The 20,263-nt window shown below is 44.0% G+C and overlaps 1 protein-coding gene across 1 annotated transcript in view; it reads left to right on the top strand.

Annotated features, from left to right (window-relative positions):
* POLR1A (RNA polymerase I subunit A) overlaps window positions 1–20,263 on the top strand; it is a 2,269,619-nt gene that overhangs the window by 579,401 nt on the left and 1,669,955 nt on the right. The window contains exon 8 of the mRNA XM_044062330.1: window positions 332–440. Coding sequence (XP_043918265.1) covers window positions 332–440 — 109 coding nt within the window. The remainder of the gene's footprint in view (window positions 1–331; window positions 441–20,263) is intronic.

The raw sequence follows: 20,263 nt of genomic DNA, 5'->3' as shown, positions 1-20,263 counted from the left end.
ATCCAGGGCATCAGACTCCTCGATGGCCAATAGGCCTTGAGTTTATTTATCAATACTGTTTACCTGTAAACCTATAAAATATCACTGAGATGTAAAATTCACTTTGATTTGTTGGGCTGGAAGCGGTTCTAGACACAAACAGTTCTAAATTACATACATTTATTTATCATTGTATATTCTGCAGACTTCAGCAACACAAGGCTATTTTCAGTAATTATTTTAACAGTACTGTCTGGTTAAGTTTTTGACACAACCAAATGACTGTCTAACATAAACTGTTAAAGTGCTTACCATACCTTCAGGTGACCAGTCTGTTCTGTATATTGCACAGGCTTTTTCTTGAAATATCTGTTCTCTGGATTTGAGATGGCACAAGACAACAAGTCTGAATTTAATCCTGATGTGTTCTTCCTTGAGCTCATTGTTGTTCCACCCTCCAGGTAAGTGAACTTTCTTGTAAACTAGACTTTTGAAAGCAAAAAAATTAGTGTGTGAGCTCGCGCATGTGTGTCTATCTGACTAACTGTATGCCTGTAAAACCTTACATAGAAGCAAGGTTGTCAACAACACCCACTGCATCTACTGCACAGTTTCCACTGCACACACACACAGACCAACTTCTGTTGAGACGCTAAAAGCAATATTGCCAGACCTCCTCAAAGACCTCTTAAGCCTATAAGCAGCAAAGCCTATGCTCAGCAATCTCTAAAGTGCTCTGCAAAAGAAGCAACAACAAACACCACATGTATGCCTACACCCAGTCGAGCCCCAAGAGCAAAGCCCGTAAGGCAAGTATACACATTACCCAGTACTCTTGTCACATGAGACTCCATTGCATGACACACACATGTCCCACTCACAAGACTGAACAGTAAGATAATGGTTAGTTGCTTATCTGTAGCCAGGATCCACCAAGTTACGCACACACTCAAGTCACTGCAGTACAGGTACAAGTATGATTTTACCATAATCCATGTGGGCATTAATGACCTGAAACATACTTCCTTGAACTATATGAAGAGAGACATTGTTGATCTCTCAGAATGTGTCTCATGCAGGTATGTGCCTTGCATTGAGCAGCATTCTACCTTCATCAAGGATGATGCCCCACAGCATGAACACACAATTATTGACTTTAGTAATTTGGTTTAGTTTATGCTGTCTTTCCATGGGGATTCAACATTTGTCAGCATGGGACTGGGAGGAAATGGTTAACAAACCATGATGCTTTACAAAGGATGGTCTGTACCTGTCTCTCCTAGGCTTCCAAATATTGGCTATAACTTTATCCACTCCCTTAAAGCCTTTTTAGGCAATACCAAATTGACAAAGCTAAGGTTATAGCAAGTAAAAACCAAAGAAACCTGAGGGTGTTTTTGCTCAATAGTAAGAGCTTAATCAAGAAACTCCATGCTCTACAAGCTCTCTTCATTCTGGAAAATAAAGGCATCTGTATCCTAACCGAGAAATGGTTTAAATCTACAGAAAGAACCCTGGCAGTGCAAGGCTTCAGGGCCTTCCACACATTTAGACCATCAGCTTCACCAACAGGGACAAAAGGTGGAGGAGTCTCAATCTGTATTAACAACAAGCATAACTACATTAGTTAAACAGGATGATGTCCTTCAATTCATCCACATGCAAATTACAATAGACAAAGTCCTATACCATATCCTAGTAAGCTATAAAGTTACCTTGTATGTCCCTAAAATCCCAGAGATCATCCCTAGACCTACTGGAGACACTCGCCATTAAACAAAATACTGTAGTCACAAGAAACTGTAACTACCCCTCTGTAGACTGGGAAACATCTCATACTCCCTAGCACAATGATTCCTGGACTTTTAACACAAATTCCCTTGACCAGATAGTGCACACACGCACCAGAGGTTCAAACATACTGGACTTGGTACTTAACAATATGGGAGAATACTGTACCCCCCCACTCCCCTGTGTCACATCCCTACTGGTGAGGTTGGACCACAAAGCTGACTCCTTCAAAATGAAAATCAGCTTGGTAACCACAGCAAACTCCATAACAGTTAGGCACTATTCCAAAGCAAATGACATCCTTTTAAGAAATAGTTTGTCAACATTCAGTGCCCCCCTCCCAACTCTCAGCTCGTAGCAACTAAGGTTGAATTGTTCAGAGACCTTGTGCAACCATGTAAATGGCTGTATAGAGGTGGCGGCACCTACTCAATTTAAGCCTGGAACAAATTCTAACAGCAAGCCACAGTGGTGGAATTCTAATCTTAATAAGGTATATAACAAAAGGAAAAAATGCATGGCTAAAATCAAGAAAAGCAACTGCCATAATGATGGGATCTCTCTAATTAAAAACAGGAAGCTAAGAGGACTGATTAAGTCCAACAAGGCCAATTATGAGGTCAAGATAGCCTGCCAAGTTAAAGACAACCACAAGGTCTTCTACAGCTATGTCCGAAACCTCAAATGCAGCACACATCAGTGTGCCAAACTGGCGGCCAATGGAGCCAACTTTACTGAGCAGACCAACGTGGCAAATTTGCTGGCTAATGAATTCAGCTTTAAATATCACTCCCCCCTCTTCCCCTCTGCCTCCCCCATGAAATACCTGCTAGCATAACCCCCCAACTGTTAACAGGAGTAGGTCCTGGTGGTGTTCACTAAGGCCAAAAACACAGCCTCAGTCAGCCCCAACAATATCCTGGAATGCCTCCTAAAAAGCTTGAAATATCAGCTATTGGGGGCCCCCTTGAGTCACTTTTCAACTATAGACTTAAAACAGGCTTTACACCACGAAAATGGAGGACTGCAGCAGTTGCCCATTTCTCAAAGGTGAACTATCAATTGACCCCAGAAATTACAGACCTGTTACTCTGAATAGTCTAATATGCAAAGCCATGGATCTCTGAATTAAATTAGAGGCCAATCATGGACATGATCAACAAAGACATATGCAATCTTCAGACACTGGACCCGACCCAGTTTAGCTTTGTCAAGAGAAGCTCATGCCTAATAATCCTGGTGGACTTCTTTGAGAAGGTTACCAAGACAGTGAATGAGGGGAAAATGATGCATGTCCACGTACGTGGACCTAGCTTAGGTATTCATTACAGTACCTCACTCTAGTATTACTGAACTGGGCATAAATCTGTACATAACTCACTGGATTTCTAGCTGTCTCTGAGACAGGACCCAGGAAGTCAGGATTTGGTGATACCACATCCAGTAAGAGACTGCTCCACAGCAAGGTACCTCAGGGCTCCATGCTGGGACTACTACTATTTTGCATCTACTTCTGTGAGGTAAGGGCCTTTGGCTGACCAAGTCCACAGATGACTGCAAATTGGGAGCTATCATAGATTCCCGCATGACACAAACATCTTACAAGAGGGACTAATGCAAACAATTGACTGGTGCCAATGTCATGGATTAAAACTCCATGCCAAGAAAGGGAAAACTGCCATCCAAGCTAATTGCTCCATCAATAAGACCCCCTAAGAGTTAACTTGGTAGTCATGGATCTGGGAACATATGTAAACAATAATCTGGACTTTGATTTTCTTATTTCCTTTGCCACATGTTGCTCATTGTATGTCACCCAATTTATATGCAAGGGCATGGCATCCAGGTACAAGGAAATCATAGTGCCTCTTTATTCGACCCTTTTCAGACCCATCATTGAGTATAATGCCCCATTTGGGATGTACTTGACCAGCCATTTGCAACATTCGAAACATCCACAAAGGTTTCTTTACCAGGATAATCCAGGGTATAAACACATAGCCTTTAAAGTGATCCCTACTAGACAATCTCTCTGTCCTACAGGTTACTGAGAGGTGATCTATTTCTGGCATACAAGGCGTCTTCAGATCCATCTATAATGGACGTTTTGCACATCCACAGAATGAGTAGCACAGAACCACTAGATCCAAATATTTAAATTTTGCTTGTGACATAAATAAGACATGTTGACAAAAGAGGTACATGTCTCAGAGGATCCCCATGCACTGCAACAGGCTTCCCATCGATGTGATGCAGAGTCCATCCCTAAACCTATTTAACTGTAACCTTCACCAATGGGTGGGAAGTTGGAAATTCACCTTGGGTGTGGTCCCCAGGTTGCTGATAGAGGCAGCTGCAATGCCAAAAGCAACACTTCCCCCATGTAACCTCTATAAATTTCCCAGCTAATGTACTCCCTCCTAATAAGCACCCATGAGACAAAAGGACACAGTTGGGTTGGATTGCATAGCTAGCCTAGTATATACCCATGAACCTATCGGTTGTATCCTGCATAGGTTATAACAGTGGGACAGCAACCAAAGCTTCAGGGAATCTTCCATCCACTCAAGCTATTAGTCATCTTGAGCCAAACTGACTAAAAACAGTGGTTTGGGTGCCAGTCCCTTCAGAACTTTCCTGTTACTGAGAGCTCTCCTCTGCAGGCTTTTGGTGGTAGTTGGTCAGCTAACAATGTTGTATTGCTGGACAGACGAGTTCCCTTCAGGAAAATAAAACTCCATATTACTTTTACTTGTTTAAGCTGAGTTTTTGTGAAAAAGGACTTCTGTTTAAAAGCTATGGAAAAGTGTTTTATTAACTGCCATGTTACTTTCAGTTTTTTTTTTTAATGGGCATGTACTTTTTACTTTTCTGTTAAAAAAGTTGCTGAAAACTATTTGATTAAACACTTTCTTCAGCATGCATCAAAATAAAAAAGTGCTTTTTACTGTATTATTTGTGTGGGAAAAAGTGATTTGTTTGCTACTTTCCTGGTTCACTGATTTTTGATGCTAAGCTTCCCAGGGAAATGAGCACTATTTTCAGCTTGACCATGGAGCAAAATTACCTGTCCCACGGTCAAACCTTCTTCCAGCCACAAAAAGAAAGTTAATTTAGCGGCTTTTGCCATCTCAGCAGGTGGGTAATTTGTCACAGCCACATGTGGGTGACTGTTGTGGTAAAAGTTGGTTCCTTAGACCATTCATCTTTTTCATCATGTCTCTAGTGTTGCACATAGAGCTATCACCACATCCCCTACAGCTGCTGGTTATATTCTCGGAGGGCAAGGGAGAGCCACCTGTGTCATTTGTGGGTGAAGGAGTAGGAAGTGTGTCCTTTCTTAGCCAGAATGTTGCAGCCATTCCTGTGAAAGCACTTGCTGGCAATACTAGGTCTGTTTGCCCCAACTTTCCCGTGAAAAAGAGACAGAAAGCTAAACATTTAATGTTATGTTGTCCTATCTCACCTTCATTCGCTGCTGGATGGGTTCGGAACTGAGAATTGGTTCTGACTCTGCCTATACTAAAGCTTGAGAGCTTCCACCATCTCGAGGCTATACCCTATCCCATCATGCTTAGGGAAGATTACCCAAATCTCGTTTGCCACTAAACAGATCGGGTGCTTCCTCTAGGCTCAGGCTAAGTGGAAATGTTTTCTTACCTTTCTAATATTTGTTTCCACATAAAATCCAGTGTGTATTGTAGGGTTTAGTGTTAGTAGTGTGCTATTGATCCTTTCTGGTTCGTTGTTGTGCTATTCTTTGTGGTTGGTCATCTTCTACCGCTAGTCCATTTGTGTTTTTCTCCCTATCCCAATCCCAACTCATTTAAATTATTGAGTTTTGGGTATTTTGCTGTTAAGATTTTATTATATTTTATTATTTCCTTATCATTGGGTAGTCTTAAGTTAGAGGGCTCCCTTCGGTCCATTTAACTTAGAGGGCTTTCCATTGTTTTACCTTTGTCTGTGAGGAGTTATCGTTTAAATTAGAGACTTCTCCTATTATTGCTTCTGTTTTTCTTTTGATAGCTGGTATGTTTAAAAAAAATGTTGTTGAGTTATGTCAAAGGATACTAAAGAAACTAAGCCTTCGGGCTTTAAAAAATGTGGCAAATGCAGACAGAAGATGCCTTTGACAGATGGACACACCAGTTGTGTGTATTGTTTAGGTGCTGTCCGCCTGCAAGAATCATGTTCATTTTGCCATGCTTTCAGCTCAAGAGTGTTAATGGAGAGAAAGAACAAGCTGATAGTCTAGACTTGTTGAAAGTACCTTTTACTGAAGCTCTGAAAGGGAGTCAGAGTTCTTCTAAATCCTCCCATCAGTCTTCATCTTCCAGATCAGAAAAATCCTCAAAAAGATCATCTTCCATAGCTCCATCATCAGAACCTTTGAAGAAGCATGCAAAGGAGTCACCTTTGGACCTGAAGGCTTTCGACCCCAAGAAAACTAACTCTTCGGCTCCTCTAGTGAATTTTGAGCTGACAGAGTTCTGTCTGGAGTCTGTCTCCAGTTCTGGAACCGGTCTCTACAGTGTCTCATTCTCCCATGTTACAGTCAGTGCGATCCTCGACCCCGTCTTCTCGATCCTCCAGGAGCCTTTCGGATGACGATATGGAGGGTGGTCGAGGCTTTTATGGATGCCGACACTGGCCAAAATTCTGTCGACCCTGACCCAAAAGGATTTGGGACTGACCACTGTCACTTCCCCTTCTTCAATTGCTCCTCTGACCCATGCTGTGACTTCAGAGCCAGAGTGCTTGGATCCGATTGTAGTGGAACTGTCAGGGCCAAGACCTGCTCTGGGGTCTTCGGTCCCGACTACTGCTCCATCCTCCTCGGTTCCATTGGATTTCGAGGGGTCTAGGGGCTGATGCTCCCCCCATCTGGTCCAGGGAGGAGAGTTGAGTTGGACAATTGTTTGACCCGAATCTACCTCTCGGGGCTTCGGCGCAGGTGAGCTTGGCAGCTACATCAGCCTCTGAGCCCACTGCCTTGGTTCAGGGAGGAGTCTCCTGGTTCCTCAGAGCTGGGAGCTCCCTTGGAGTGGGACCATGGTGCTTTCAAGGTCATGAGGAGAGTGCTGTCGCCTCAGAAGGCTCCACTGTCTGATCCTAGAACTCCTTCCTTCAGTAGTACCAGGGTCTCTTTCTTTGCCATCTCTTCCTCCCAAGCGTGGAGACCAGAAGTCCCAGGACACCCAACAGGGTGAAACCATCTCTTCTAAAACCTCTCCTGAATACCCCTCTGAAGAGGTCCCTTGGAGGAGGCTATGTAAGAGGAAACATCTAGACTCCCCTGAGGACTCCATAACTTCAGACACGGACCTCGATGAGTCAGAAGGGTCCCCACGGTCACCCTGTGAGGATGCCTCTTTTGCGGACATCCTAGAGATCCTTAAACAGAGAGGTGGCTGGAAGTCCATTAACTCTTCTGAGGATGAGTCTGTGTACCTGGAGGCTTTTGGTTCTTGCCCCACCACATTTTGGTGACTCCGCCTTTCGACCAGCTCATGAATGTAGTCATTCGAAAGGTGTGGGGCTCTCCAGAGTCTGTGGAACCTGTTACTATGAGGCCAAATACATTTATTTCAGTTCCTCACAAAAGGTGCCCCTGTAGATGCTGTCATGGTGGTGACAGCCACCAAAAAGGAATTGTCTGAGACGTCCTCATCTGTCCATCCACCAAATAAAGAGTCTTGAACAACGGACAGATAAGGAACGTGTGTTTTGTCGTCAGCTTCCTTTACCCTTAGGTCGCTGTATTATCTGACCTATTTCACTAGGCTTCAGAGGGATCTCCTGAAGGAGCTAGGAGATACCCTCCAAGGTTCTACAGCTGCGGAGGTTTCAGACAAAGTGGCCTCCCAACTCTCCACCTTAAATTCTATAGTAAACTCCTCCATTCGATTTATCTCTTATGTGGCCGATGGAGCGAGTAGGGCAGCAGGTACAGGAATCTCCTTAAAGAGGCATTTCTGGATGTGCGTATGCAATTTTGCAGAGCCCTTCAAGTCTTCCCTTATTAACACTCCTTTTGATGGCTCGTCGTTGTTTTGTGCCAAAAGTGAAAGAGACTCTGACCAGGTGTGAGCAAGAGGGAAAGACTCTTTCTGCCATTGGAGTTCGTTTCTCCCTCCCTACCAGACCTTATCCCAAAGGCCATAAGGGGGGGAAATTGTGGTTCCTTAAGTCCCAGAGAGCCTTTCCAGATGCACGTGGTGATTCTTACTCCAGAGGCAGAGGGGGAAATAATGGAAGACGTCGACCACGCAGCAGAGGGGGAAATAACAATGGAAGACGTCGACCACGTGGCAAAGCCAGGGTGATAGGGATACATTCCTTGGTAGGCCCTTTCAACGCTCCTGAAAGGAGACCAGTCTGTCCACCTCTGGAGACATTTGGGGGTCGCTTGTCACTTTACCGAAACACTTGACTAAAAATAACAAAGGACAAATGGGTACAAGCGAGCATATCCAGAGGCTACTGCATACCCTTTTCCTCTCCTCCTTTAGAAAAAAAATCAGTCCTGGATGTTACACTCAATGAGAGGGACCAGGCAACCCTAGAGGTACAAAGGTTGCTAGAAAAGAGTCATCCAAAATGTCCCTGCAGACCAACTTGGATCTGGAACTTACTCTAGGTTCTTCTTCGTTCCAAAACAGACAGGGGACTGGAAGCCCATTCTGGATATCTCAGCAGGCCAAACAAGTCCGTGAAGAAGTCAAAGTTCCGAATGGTAACACTGCAGTCGATACTCCTGTTTCTGGGGAAAGACAATTGGATGTGCTTGATAAATCTCCAGGATGCTTACTACCACATAAAGATGGACAGGCAATCCAGGAGTCATTTACTCTTTCGGCTGGGAGCCAGTTATTACCAATTTCGAGATCTGTCCTTTGATCTCACTACAGCCCCCAGAGTGTTCACCAAATGCATGGCAGTAGTCACAGCTCACTTGAGACGTCTAGGATTCCAGGCGTTTCCGTACTTGGATGACTGGCTCCTAACCGCCACCACTGAGCATCTGCTAACCAGAGCAAGAGACACCACCATCCACCTTTGCTCTCAAATAGGCATCACAGTAAACTTCGAAAAGTCTGCCTTGTTGTCATCACAACATTTTGTATTCATAGGAGCAGGCTTAAAAACAAGAGAAATGGTAGCCAAACTTCCTCCCGACAGGATACAGACCTTCTGTGTCGCTAAAATGGTTTCCAGTGATGAACATTTTATCATGGAAGCGAAGATAGTGATGGACATGTTTTATAGAAGGGGTTATCCTGAACAGTTGTTAAATAGTGTATATCAGGAAGTCACTACTAAGAGACAAAATGGTATTTATGTACCTATAGTTGGATACTCTAGGGTAGATATGAATATTTGTCGGACTCCCTCAAATATTAATAAGTATGCACTTAGTTTCATTACTACTTTTAACTTAGATAGTTCTTCAATTTTTAAGAGTATTTGTAGAAATTGATATGTATTTTTAAAAAAATAGTGATTTTATAGAAAAACTGGGTCCAATACCAACAGTGGTTTACAAGAAAGATAGGTCTTTAAAAGTTAGATTGTAAAAGAGGGCCATTAAAAAAGACAATATAAAGTCCCAGTTTGGTACAAAAAATGTGGATGCTGTTCCTCGTGCCATTATATTAATCGTATGGACAGTTTTTGTATTAGGAATAGGAAATACAATGTACAAGGATGTTTTTCATGTAACGCATCTAATGTGGTTTATTTAGTGCAATGTAACCAATGTTCTGCTTTTTACATTGGTAAAACTACTAGACCTTTTAAGAGACGAGTATACTAACATATTTTAGATATTAGAAATAAAAAGTGTACTAATGCACTTTATTATAGACATGTTGAAAGATGTGAGACTTACAATTTTAACTTTTTAATCATTGAACAGGTTAGTAAGGACTTACAAGGATGGGGTAATAGATGAACATTTGGATAGGAATGAATTGAGATGGCAGATTTTGTTATATGTTTATAGCTGTCTTGGATTAAATGACAGTTGTTCTATTACTGCCTTGCTTAAACTGATGTATTGTGGTATTAAGTATGAATTTTATTACTGTATATGTTTTTATACTGAAGATGCTTTTACTTTAATTTTTCAGTTGTAACATGTGACACTGATAGGTTCATAGGTTCATACTAGGCTATCTGCCCTAGGGCATTTATAAGCCTAGCCAGAGTGTGTTTGGCTTTCGCCACCCATTTTAAATGAATTTTGCTGTGCCCTTTTTCGAGGTTAGTATACTGTGCCTCTGTCTAACAGTGACACAGAAGAGATACCCGGGGTAAGCCTACTATCTCCCATCCACTCATCAAGATTCCTCTTGAAGAGAGTCAATGAGGGACTCTGCCTAACCTGGACTGGGATTTTATTCCAGAGTGAAGGGAGCCTCTTGGTTATGAATCTGTCCCTCCAGCATGTCCTGTTTATTTCAGTGCTGAGGTTCAAGTCTCTCGAGCTCGTAGCTCGATGGGATGTGGATTTTCTGAGGTGCAGAATGTCCATTAATTCCGGGTTGGACATAGCTTTATATGTCAGGCACAGATCGCCTCTGAGCAGGCGATATGCCACTGAGTAGAGCTGGAGTTTCTTTAACTGGGCAGCATACGGCATCTGTTTGAGCCCTTTGATCCTCTTGGTGAGGTACTTTTGGGGTCTTTCCAGTTGCTGCAGGTGTCTGGTAAGGTACATCCCAAAAGGGGCATCGTACTCAATTATGGGCCTGATGAGGGATGAGTAAAGAGGCACGATGACCTCCCCTGATCTAGATGTGAATCCCTTCATGATTAGGTGGGCTATATAAAATGTTTTTCTAACCACTTTGGCCACATGGTTGTCAAATGAGAGATTGCTATCAACTTGGGTCCCCAGGTCCCTAATTACTTCTTCTGTACTTAATGGATTACCACCTATATGTTAATGTGTGGGCACTTTGTTTTTGCCAAAGGGGATGACTATACACTTTTTGGCATTTAGCTTGAGGCCATGGCTCTGGCACCAGTTGTCTGTTTCTATGAGGCCCTTTTGTAGGATGCTTGTGTCTGCTGGAGAGTCTATTATGGCACCCAGTTTGCAGTCATCTGCGAACTTGGTCAGCCATAGTCCTTCTGTGTTAGCCTGTATCTCCGAGAAATGTATACAAAACAAGAGAGGTCCCAGGACTGAGCCTTGTGGGATGCCACTTGTAACTGATTTGGAGTCTGACATGGCTCCAGCAATTCTAACCATGTGGGTTCTGTCCTTGAGCCAGTTTGCAACCCATCTAGTGCCATAGGGATTTATGTTTAAGCTGGTGAGCTTATCTATAATGCCCGAGTGGGGTATTGTATCGAAGGCTTTTGCAAGGTCCAGGTAGGCTGTGTGGACCACCTTCCCCTCCTCAGTGGCCTTGGTGACTGTTTCAAAGAAATCAACCAGGTTTAAGAGGCAGGATCTGCCCTTAACAAAGCCGAACCGGGTAGGATCCAGTGTCTGTAAGTCCCCAATATCTTTATTTGAGGTCCATGATGATCCTTTCCATAGCTCTGCAGACCAAGCTAGTCAAGCTTATGGGGTGATAGTTTCCAGGATCCGTTGAGGCACCACCTTTGTGGAGAGGGACCTCTGTTGCTGTACGCCACTCTTTGGGTACATATCCTGTAGTAAGGCTGAGACTGAACAGTAGTTTTATGTTTGGGTTTAGTTCTTCTTGGAGTTCATGTAGGACGCAGCCCGGGACACCGTCTGGTCCCATTCATGCTGTCTTTTTTGCTTTGGAGAGGGTGGCTCTTACCTGAGCATCTGAGATGTCAGGGGGGCAGCACTCTGCTGGGATAGATATTTGCCTTTTTGGTGGGGAAGGGGGGGAGAAGTTTGCGCTGAACCCGTCAGCTAGGATGTTGGCAACGTCTGTGGGTTCGGTGTATTTTTTGTCATTTTGGACTAATTCTGAGCATATCTGGGAATTCCCACCCAGGTTCCTAACATAACTAAAGAAAGCCTTGTGATTATCCTTAGTGTCCTGTGCAATTTTTCTCTCGAAGCTGGCCTTAGACTATTTTATGAGTGCCCATAGTTGTTTGCTAATACTGATCAGAGATGCCTTCCCTTTTTGGGATTTTGCTCTATCATGTAGTAGCTTCCTCCTTCTATTGTATAGTTTTACGGCTGGGGTCCACTAGACAGGACGCCTAACTTTGGAGGATTGGGTCTTGGTTTTATTTGGGATTGTATGATCCATGCATTCCTGAAGGTGTTCATAGAATGCGTTTATAAAGGATTCTGCGGTATGGGCCGTATTTTCCACAGGCCCGGGGGCTTTGAAGGATTCCACCTCGGTTTTGAGGAGTGTGAAATTTACTTTAGAGAAGTTTTTCACTATGGTTTTCTGGGCAGGGGCTGGGGTTGGGATGTGAATATCTAGTGAGATTAGTTTATGGTCTGATCTTATCAGTGAGGGATACACTTCTGGTCTGGAGCATAGAGTCCCCATGTTGGTGATGATCAGGTCCAGTATGTTTTCCCCTCTTGTGGGAGTGGCAACAAGTTCCATAGCATTTGAGTTTATAAATTCTAGGAACCTTTGGGCTAGGGTGTTGGAGCTAGAGTAATGCTCCCAGTCTATGTTAGGGTAGTTGAAGTCACCCAATATAATGGTGTTTGGAGTGACCTTCATATTTTCCAGTGTTCTCAGGAAGGCCGAGTGGGGTTCCTGGGTTTGGGAGGGTGGTCTGTAGCAGGCTATAAACTGGAAGACAGTTTTACCCACTGTTAGTTGCACATGGATAGTCTCTGATGCTTCATGCTGTGCCACCAACCTGGAGGTGTGGGTATCTTTGACGAATATTGATACTCCCCCTCCTTTTGTGGTTCAGTCCAAGTTTTGGGGCCGAAAAACATGGTATGAGGTATAACCTGGTAGTGCTGGGGTGCTCTCGGGAGCCTTGAACCAGGTTCTGTTACTGCACAGATATCAATGTTCTCCATGCTAAGGAGAGTTTTGAGTGCGTGCATCTTGAGGTTTAGACTTCTGGCGTTGAGTAGCATTACTCTTAGATGTTCATCGTGTTTCACTGTTGCAGTCATGACTGTAGGGTTCTCCCCTGCCGGCAGGCAGTCCTCGGTCGGCCAGAATCCCAAAGTCTGGGTCCGGCGTCGGCTGTTCATCCATGCTCCCTGACGTCAGAGCGCCAGGAGTACAAAGCTGACAGCCGACACCATGTTCTCCAGTCTTTCTTGCTGTGCGGTGATAGCAGTTCGTAAGTGCCGGTCGGCTGACTCCTGACAATCTTTTTTGAACAAACTTCAGTCCGAAGACTTTCTTCTCCTACTCCAAGCTAAGTACCCCGTTGGGGAAACTTTTTTCTTGCTCCAGTCCGATGTCAGGAAAAAGTTAATAATTGTATTTCATGTGGGAAGCAAATACCTCATAAGGATTTTCATTCTTACTGTATTCCTTGCTTAGGCCCTGACCACGATGTAGCTAGTTGTCGGTTTTGTGCTAGATTCAATCAACATACAGTTAAACAAAGGTACGATTTTGCATGTCATTACTTCGGCAGGCGTTTTAATTACAAAATGTCGTCGGATACGGTTCCGGCTACCGGAGTTCACAAACGACGCAAGGACAAAGACAGGCCTCCGAGGTCCAAATCTGACAATATCGCACAAGCGGAGCCAGCTTCAGGTTCGGCCGTCGTCAGTGAGGCGCTTTTGCAGCCCCTGTCGTCGGCCATTTCGGAACCGATGGCCGAAACGGACTCCCACTAGGAGCCAACACAGGCCTCTTCTGAACCGGCTCCCAAGTCACAGAAACAGTTACTTAAGATGGCGGATGATTTACTTACTATGATTAGGGGTTCACGTCCCCCTCCAGATAAAAGGCCAAGGCAGGAAGTTTATTATGACTCCTGTGATCAGGTTTCTGTTTCTTCAGTTTCTTCTTCTGACCAGGAATATTCTTTCCCTCCTTATGAGGATTCTGATGCTGAGGAATCCATTCCTTCAGCTTCTCCCCCTGAGGATTTCTCTTTTGGGGAAACTTTGCATGAAATGAGGGAACATTTCCACTGGGAAGGACAGGAGTATTCAGAATCTAAGAAAAGACTAAGGGAATTTCTTCTTCTTCCCCAACATAGACCCCTGGCTATTCCTCCTATTTTGGATATTGTGGATGATGCTTTTTCGGAGGCTAATTTAACCCCTGACTCTTTTCCTCCTGCTCCTGTTAAGCCTGATAGATATTACAGGGTTCCTGATTTCCACCAGTTTTTATACAAGAATCCTACTGCTGACCCTGAAACCATTTCTCAGGGTCCTAAGAGAGTTAAGGCCGCTTCTGCTAAAAACCCCATTCCCACTGAGAAGGATTCTAGATCTTTAGAAAGATAGGGCAAAAAAGTGTACACTTCTGCTACTTTATCTATTAGGGCTTTAAACTGTCAGTTTCATTTGTTGAAATACCAGCAATTTCTCTTTTCTGTTTTAAAACAAAAGCTTACTTCCATTTCTGCCTGTGCATATGATAAGGAATTACATGACTTAATGCATACCACTGAACAAGTTGGGAAGCATGGTTTACACTGTGGATTTGATGCCTTGGAGGCTTCTTGTAGGGCTGCTGCCTCTGGCACAGTAATTAGAAGGCATGCATGGTTAAAGGAACAGAATTTGCCAGAACAAGTAAAAGCTAAATTATTGGATGCTCCTCTTCAGCATAATGTTTTGTTTGGATCAAAAGCTGAAGAGGTGATTAAAAAGATGGAGGACAAGGCGAAATCCATGCAAACAGTTAAAGATTTCTTACAAGTTCAGCCACCCAGATTTAGCAGGAATTGGCCTACAAAAAATTGGTCCTTTCCCAATTCAGACAGGCCTCAGAGGGGTAGATACAGACGCTCCCGAGGAAGGCCTCAAACACAAGCCTCTTATAGACCAAGACAGTGGACTGCTTCCACCCCTAGGGGAGGAGAGGACAGGTCGCAAACTCTTAGGAAACAGACTCAATGACTCCCTCTGTTGGGCTGCAGGAACTTCTTGCCTGGAAGCCCGTCTTGGAGGAAAACTTTCTCTTTTTCACCGAAATTGGACTCGTATAACCCAAGACAAGTGGGTTCTGGATGTGGTTTCAAGAGGTTACAAATTCCATTTTCATACCCTACCAAGGCCAAGCGGATGGCCAGATCTTCCAAAACATCAATGGACAGAGGCCTTAAACCAGGTGGAAGCTCTTTTGGCTATGAAAGCCATAGAACTAGTTCCACTTTCAGAGATGGGACAAGGTTTTTACTCAAGGCTCTTTCTAGTCCCCAGGAAGCAAAATTCATGGAGACCCATTCTGGATCTGTCCGTCTTGAACACCTTTCTAGAGATTCCAAAATTCAAGATGCTTACTCTACAGCAGCTACTTCCAATGCTGTCCAAAAATGCATGGATGGTAACTTTGGATTTAAAGGAGGCATATTTACACATTCCCATCAGGCAGGAATGCAGAAAATACCTCAGGTTCAAGGCCGGATCGAGGCACTTTCAATTCTCTGCCCTGCCCTTTGGATTGTCTACTGCGCCCAGGGTCTTCACCAAATGCCTGGCTCCAGTAGTAGCTTACTGCATACTCACGGGAATTCAAATTTATCCTTATCTGGACGACTGTCTTATTCAGGCAGACAGCAAGGAGGTCTTACTCCAGCATCTATGGTTTGTTCAGGATCTCCAAGTTACTGGGATTAACTGTAAACATAAAAAAGTCAAATTTGACACCCTCACAACAGATAATTTTTCTGGGCGCTTCTTTAAACACAACAACCCAGATGGCATTTCTGACATACGAAAAAACGTTTCAGCTGGCTTCAACTTTCAAAACCTTGGCAACTTTAACTCAGCTATCTGCAAGGAGATTCCTGCAGGCTTTGGGTTACATGGCCTCCTGCATCCTTCTCGTACCATATGCAAGACTACACATGAGGAAAATACAGTGGTACCTAAAAAGTGTATGGTCTCAGCATTGCCACAGTTTAGACATACTGATCTCCGTCCTGCCTTGTCTTCAAAAGGAATTCCTTTGGTGGTCCAAGGCATGTACTCTAAACAAAGGAAAACCCTTCTGTCTGCCTCCTGCCACTCGGATACTAACCACGGACGCCTCGGATTATACATGGGGAGTCCATTTTCAGGGCAACTGTGTCTGCAGGGCCTTTGGACAAAGGATCAGAAGCACCTGCATATCAATTTAAAGGAAATGTTAGCCGTTCAGAAAGCTCTAATGGCCTTCAGGAATCTTCTACAACCAGGGCAACTACTGATACGGACAGGCAACACCACAGTTATGTGGTACATAAACAAGCAAGGGGGATCTCATTCCTACCCCCTTTGCAGACTAGCCATGGATCTATGGAACACAGCTCTAGCTTGCAATCTGGACCTTCAAGCTCAGTTTCTACCAGGGAAGCAAAACTTCCTGGCAGACAGTCTGAGCAGAAACCTTTAGGATCCACACGAGTGGATGCTGGACACCGAAATATTCAGGATGTTAACAGCTGTCTGGGGATGTCCTCACATAGACCTCTTTGCATCCCATCTCAATCAACTAAAGAATTTTTGCACCAGGACTTTCCACGAACAAGCTTGGAAAGTGGATGCACTATCATTCAGTTGGAGAAACCTCTCGGGATATGCCTTTCCGCCTCTTCCTCTTCTTCCACGGGTATTATTAAAGATCAAACAGGACAAACCTAAGATGATAATCTTGCTGGCCCCAAATTGGCCTTGACAGTTTTGGTACCCTACTCTGAAAAACCTATGTCTGGAGCCCCCTTGGGTTTTACCACAAACTCCGAACCTTCTGTCCCAACATCAGGGTCAGGTTCTACACTCCCATGTCAGAACTCTCAGCCTGGTGACCTGGTTAATCCAGGGTCTTTGATTCCTTCTCTCCTACCCAAGCAGGTTATGGATGTCATTTTAGAGGCCAGACGTCCTAGCACTAGAAAATCCTATGCAGGAAAATGGAAAAGATTTTGTGCCTGGATGCAGGCTCAGGATTCTGATCCTCTTCTTCCTAACATTCCTTTGATTTTACTTTACCTGACAGATCTCTTACATAAGGGTCTCTCTTTCTCTTCCATTAAGATACATGCCTCTGCTATTTCCGCTCATTATAATACAGACCCTCCAATCTTTTCCCACCAGCTCATGAGACAGTTTCTCAGAGGAGCTAAGAACTTAAGACCTCCTAGATCTCCTCCCATTCCTGCTTGGGATCTCAGCAATGTTTTGGAAAAGCTCACCTTACCTCCTTTTGAGCCTGCTGCCTCTTCTGACATCAAGTTTTTATCTTGGAAAACAGCCATCCTGTTAGCTCTGACCTCTGCCAGGAGAGTTTCAGAGTTGCAAGATCTTATGGCTGTGGAACCTTATATTATTTTTCATCAAGACAGGGTGTCTTTGAGGACTAATCCTACTTTCATGCCTAAGGTGGTTTCCAAAGTGGCTTTAAATCAAACTATCCACTTGCCAACTTTTTTCCCCACTCCTCAAAATAAAGGGGAAAGGATCTTACATTCCTTGTATGTACACAGACAACTACGTTTTTACCTGGACAGAACCAAGGATATCAGAAAATCAGAGCAATTGTTTGTTTCTTATGCTTCAAGTTCCCAAGGTAAAGCCATTTCAAAACAGACCATTTCTAAATGGAATGCTCATGGAATCAGATTTTGTTATTCACACCATGGAAAGCAAATCCCAGGGAGTCTACGGACTCATTCCACCAGAGCTGCTGCCACTTCAGCTGCCTTCCTCAGGGGAGTTCCTACCAAAGACATTTTAGAAGCTGAAACTGAGTTCAGTGCATACTTTTTCAAAGCACTACAATCTACCTCTCTACTCTAAGTCTAGGGCAGGCATTGCTTCTGCAGTCTTGCATGGCCTTTTAGCCGCCCCTTCTACTTTATGACCACCTCCCTTTCATTCTGCTTTGACATTCTACCCCACAGTCATTACTGCAACAGTGAAACACGATGAACATAGTACAGTTGTGTACACTTACCATAAATGTAGATGTTCGAGTGTCTTCACTGTTGCAGTCTGATTCCGCCTCCTGTCCCCTCTTATTTTTACTTTTGTGTGGTTCCTTTTTTCACCATTCTTCTGAGGTGTATTTGCAAAGGATATGGGACCTTACTCATTTTGGGACTCCTGACATCTGGGGCAAGAAAAACTGGAGAACTTTGGGATTCTGGCCGACCGAGGACTGCCTGCTGGCAGGGGAGAACCCTACAGTCATGACTGCAACATTGAAGACACTCAAACATGTACATTTATGGTAAGTGTACACAACTGTCCTTTTCTTATCCCTTGTGATACCTATGGAGGTGGGTTTGTCTTTTGAGCCTTGCCTAAAAAATGCACTATGGGGGTGGCAAGAGCCTTTGCCAATATCCAAAAGCCCTGGGGTGACAGGTGCAAACCGTCCCTAGCGAAGCATCGTGGCTTGTCAAGCATGTCATCCCAGGCAGACAGGCATTGGATCCCGTTTGAATGACACCAATACTTAAGCCAATTGTTGAAATTAATCATCTTGTCTTCATATTGTGGCATCATTCTTGGTGAGGGTAAGATGCTGCTCAAGGTCAGGGTCATACCGGTCTGGGCTACATGCTCAGAGAGCTCCTCTATGTCTCTTTTCATGTAGTCCAGGGAGGTTCATCTCAGGTCATTCACACCAGCATGGACGATGACTGAGTCATATTTGTACTTGCCTTGGAGTGACCTGAGTGCTTGTGTTATGTGGCGGATCCTAGCGCCCGACAGGCAGCTCACCTTGACCTTCTCCTTGTTCAGCCTGGTGAGCAGGACGTCAATGTGCCTAACGATAGAGTCACCTATTACAAGTGTATCATGTGTGTTGTTTAGCCTTAAGGGCTGTGACTGTTCGGCACACTGGCTTTGTGAGCTATGTGTTCCACGTGTTTTGTTTTGGGGTAGCGGTTGCTTGGGTGTCTACTTTGGAGGTCTCTACTGCTTAGGCAGATTTTTATTTAGAGCCTCCGAGTATGTTTTTGTGTGTTTGTGTTTGGTTTGCTGTCTTGGTAGGTCTATGTGAGACTGGAATTGTAGTGAGTGTGGTTTCCTTCTCCTCCTGACTGGTTACGCCAGTACTGAGTTGAGAGAGCTTAGCCTCCAGTTTGGCTATATGGTTGCATCTCTCATGTGTTGGAATTTGTTGGGAGGAGGAGAGGGTTGTCTGTGTACATGAGGCAGTTGTAACATTGCCTCAAGATTCCCAGATTCACCAGCTGGACCGGAGAGGAGATTGACAACTGACCTTTGGACATGCTAGAATAGTATTGGGAATTCCTTTATAATTGAAAAAAGGGCCAATGGGGAACAAAGTACTCAAGGGGAGTTTGTGAGGGTGTAGTGCTTTTAATTCTTTTAGTGCTGACTTATATAATTGCTTTAGTGAGCAAGTGCCAGGCTTTAGAGTGGGAATAGGGTGTTTATTATGAGAATTAGATCAGTTCTAAAGGAAAAAGTGAAGAGCAGACTTTGTGGAGCCGAGAATGGTTTAAACCCAATTAAGCGGCCCGATGCTGCGCTATGCGCAAAATCGCGCAAAGCCGTGCTAAAGCGGGTTTTATACAGGGGGACTTGAAACAGCTAGAAATTGGCCCAAAACGGCCAATAGACTACCAGATTCTTCTGCTGGGAACACTCCTCCAGGGATAGAAAGGCTGCTTCAAGCTCCCCACTGCCACTGGTGAACAAAGAAGCCTCCTGTTATCCAAGAAAGGAAATGGGCAACACAGGAACTTTCCAAAAGTCCAGAATACAGCAAAGCCTGTATTTGGACTACTCTAGGTCAGGAAAGACGGGAAACAAGGATATATATATATTTTTTGCAACACACAGCAGGAAAATGCAATAAATATGTAACACAGGCTAGCGCACTTGAGTGTGTAGCCTCAACAGGTAAAAGCAACAAACATGACAAACTTTAAAAGTGCAGGTGCAAAAAACAACTTTAAACAGTTTAAAACAGTTCAAGAAGCAGAAATACTTGCAGTTTAGCTAGATCGGACAGTCACCCAGGTAGTAGCAGGAAAACAAACACTTTTATCAGGTTAGCAGTTGCTCTTTTAGCCTCTCTGCTGCTAGCACCTCTCTGCAACAAACAGACTACCAGATTCTTGTGCTGAGAACACTCCTCCAGGGATAGATAGGCTGCTCCAAGCTCCCCACTGCCACTGGTGAACAAAGAAGCCTCCCTTTATCCAAGAAAGGAAATGGGCAACACAGGAACTTTCCAAAAGTCCAGAATACAGCAAAGCCTGTATTTGGACAACTCTAGGTCAGGAAAGATGGGAAACAAGGATATTTTTTTTTTTTTTTTTTTGCAACAAACAGCAGAAAAATGCAATAAATATGTAACACAGGCTAGCGCACTTGAGTATATAGCCTCAACAGGTAAATGCAACAAAC

The sequence above is a fragment of the Protopterus annectens genome, chromosome 2.part1 (assembly GCF_019279795.1).
Source record: "Protopterus annectens isolate FY-2018-M chromosome 2.part1, PAN1.0, whole genome shotgun sequence".
Taxonomy (NCBI): domain Eukaryota; kingdom Metazoa; phylum Chordata; order Ceratodontiformes; family Protopteridae; genus Protopterus; species Protopterus annectens.
This window is presented reverse-complemented; position numbering and strand designations above follow the sequence as displayed.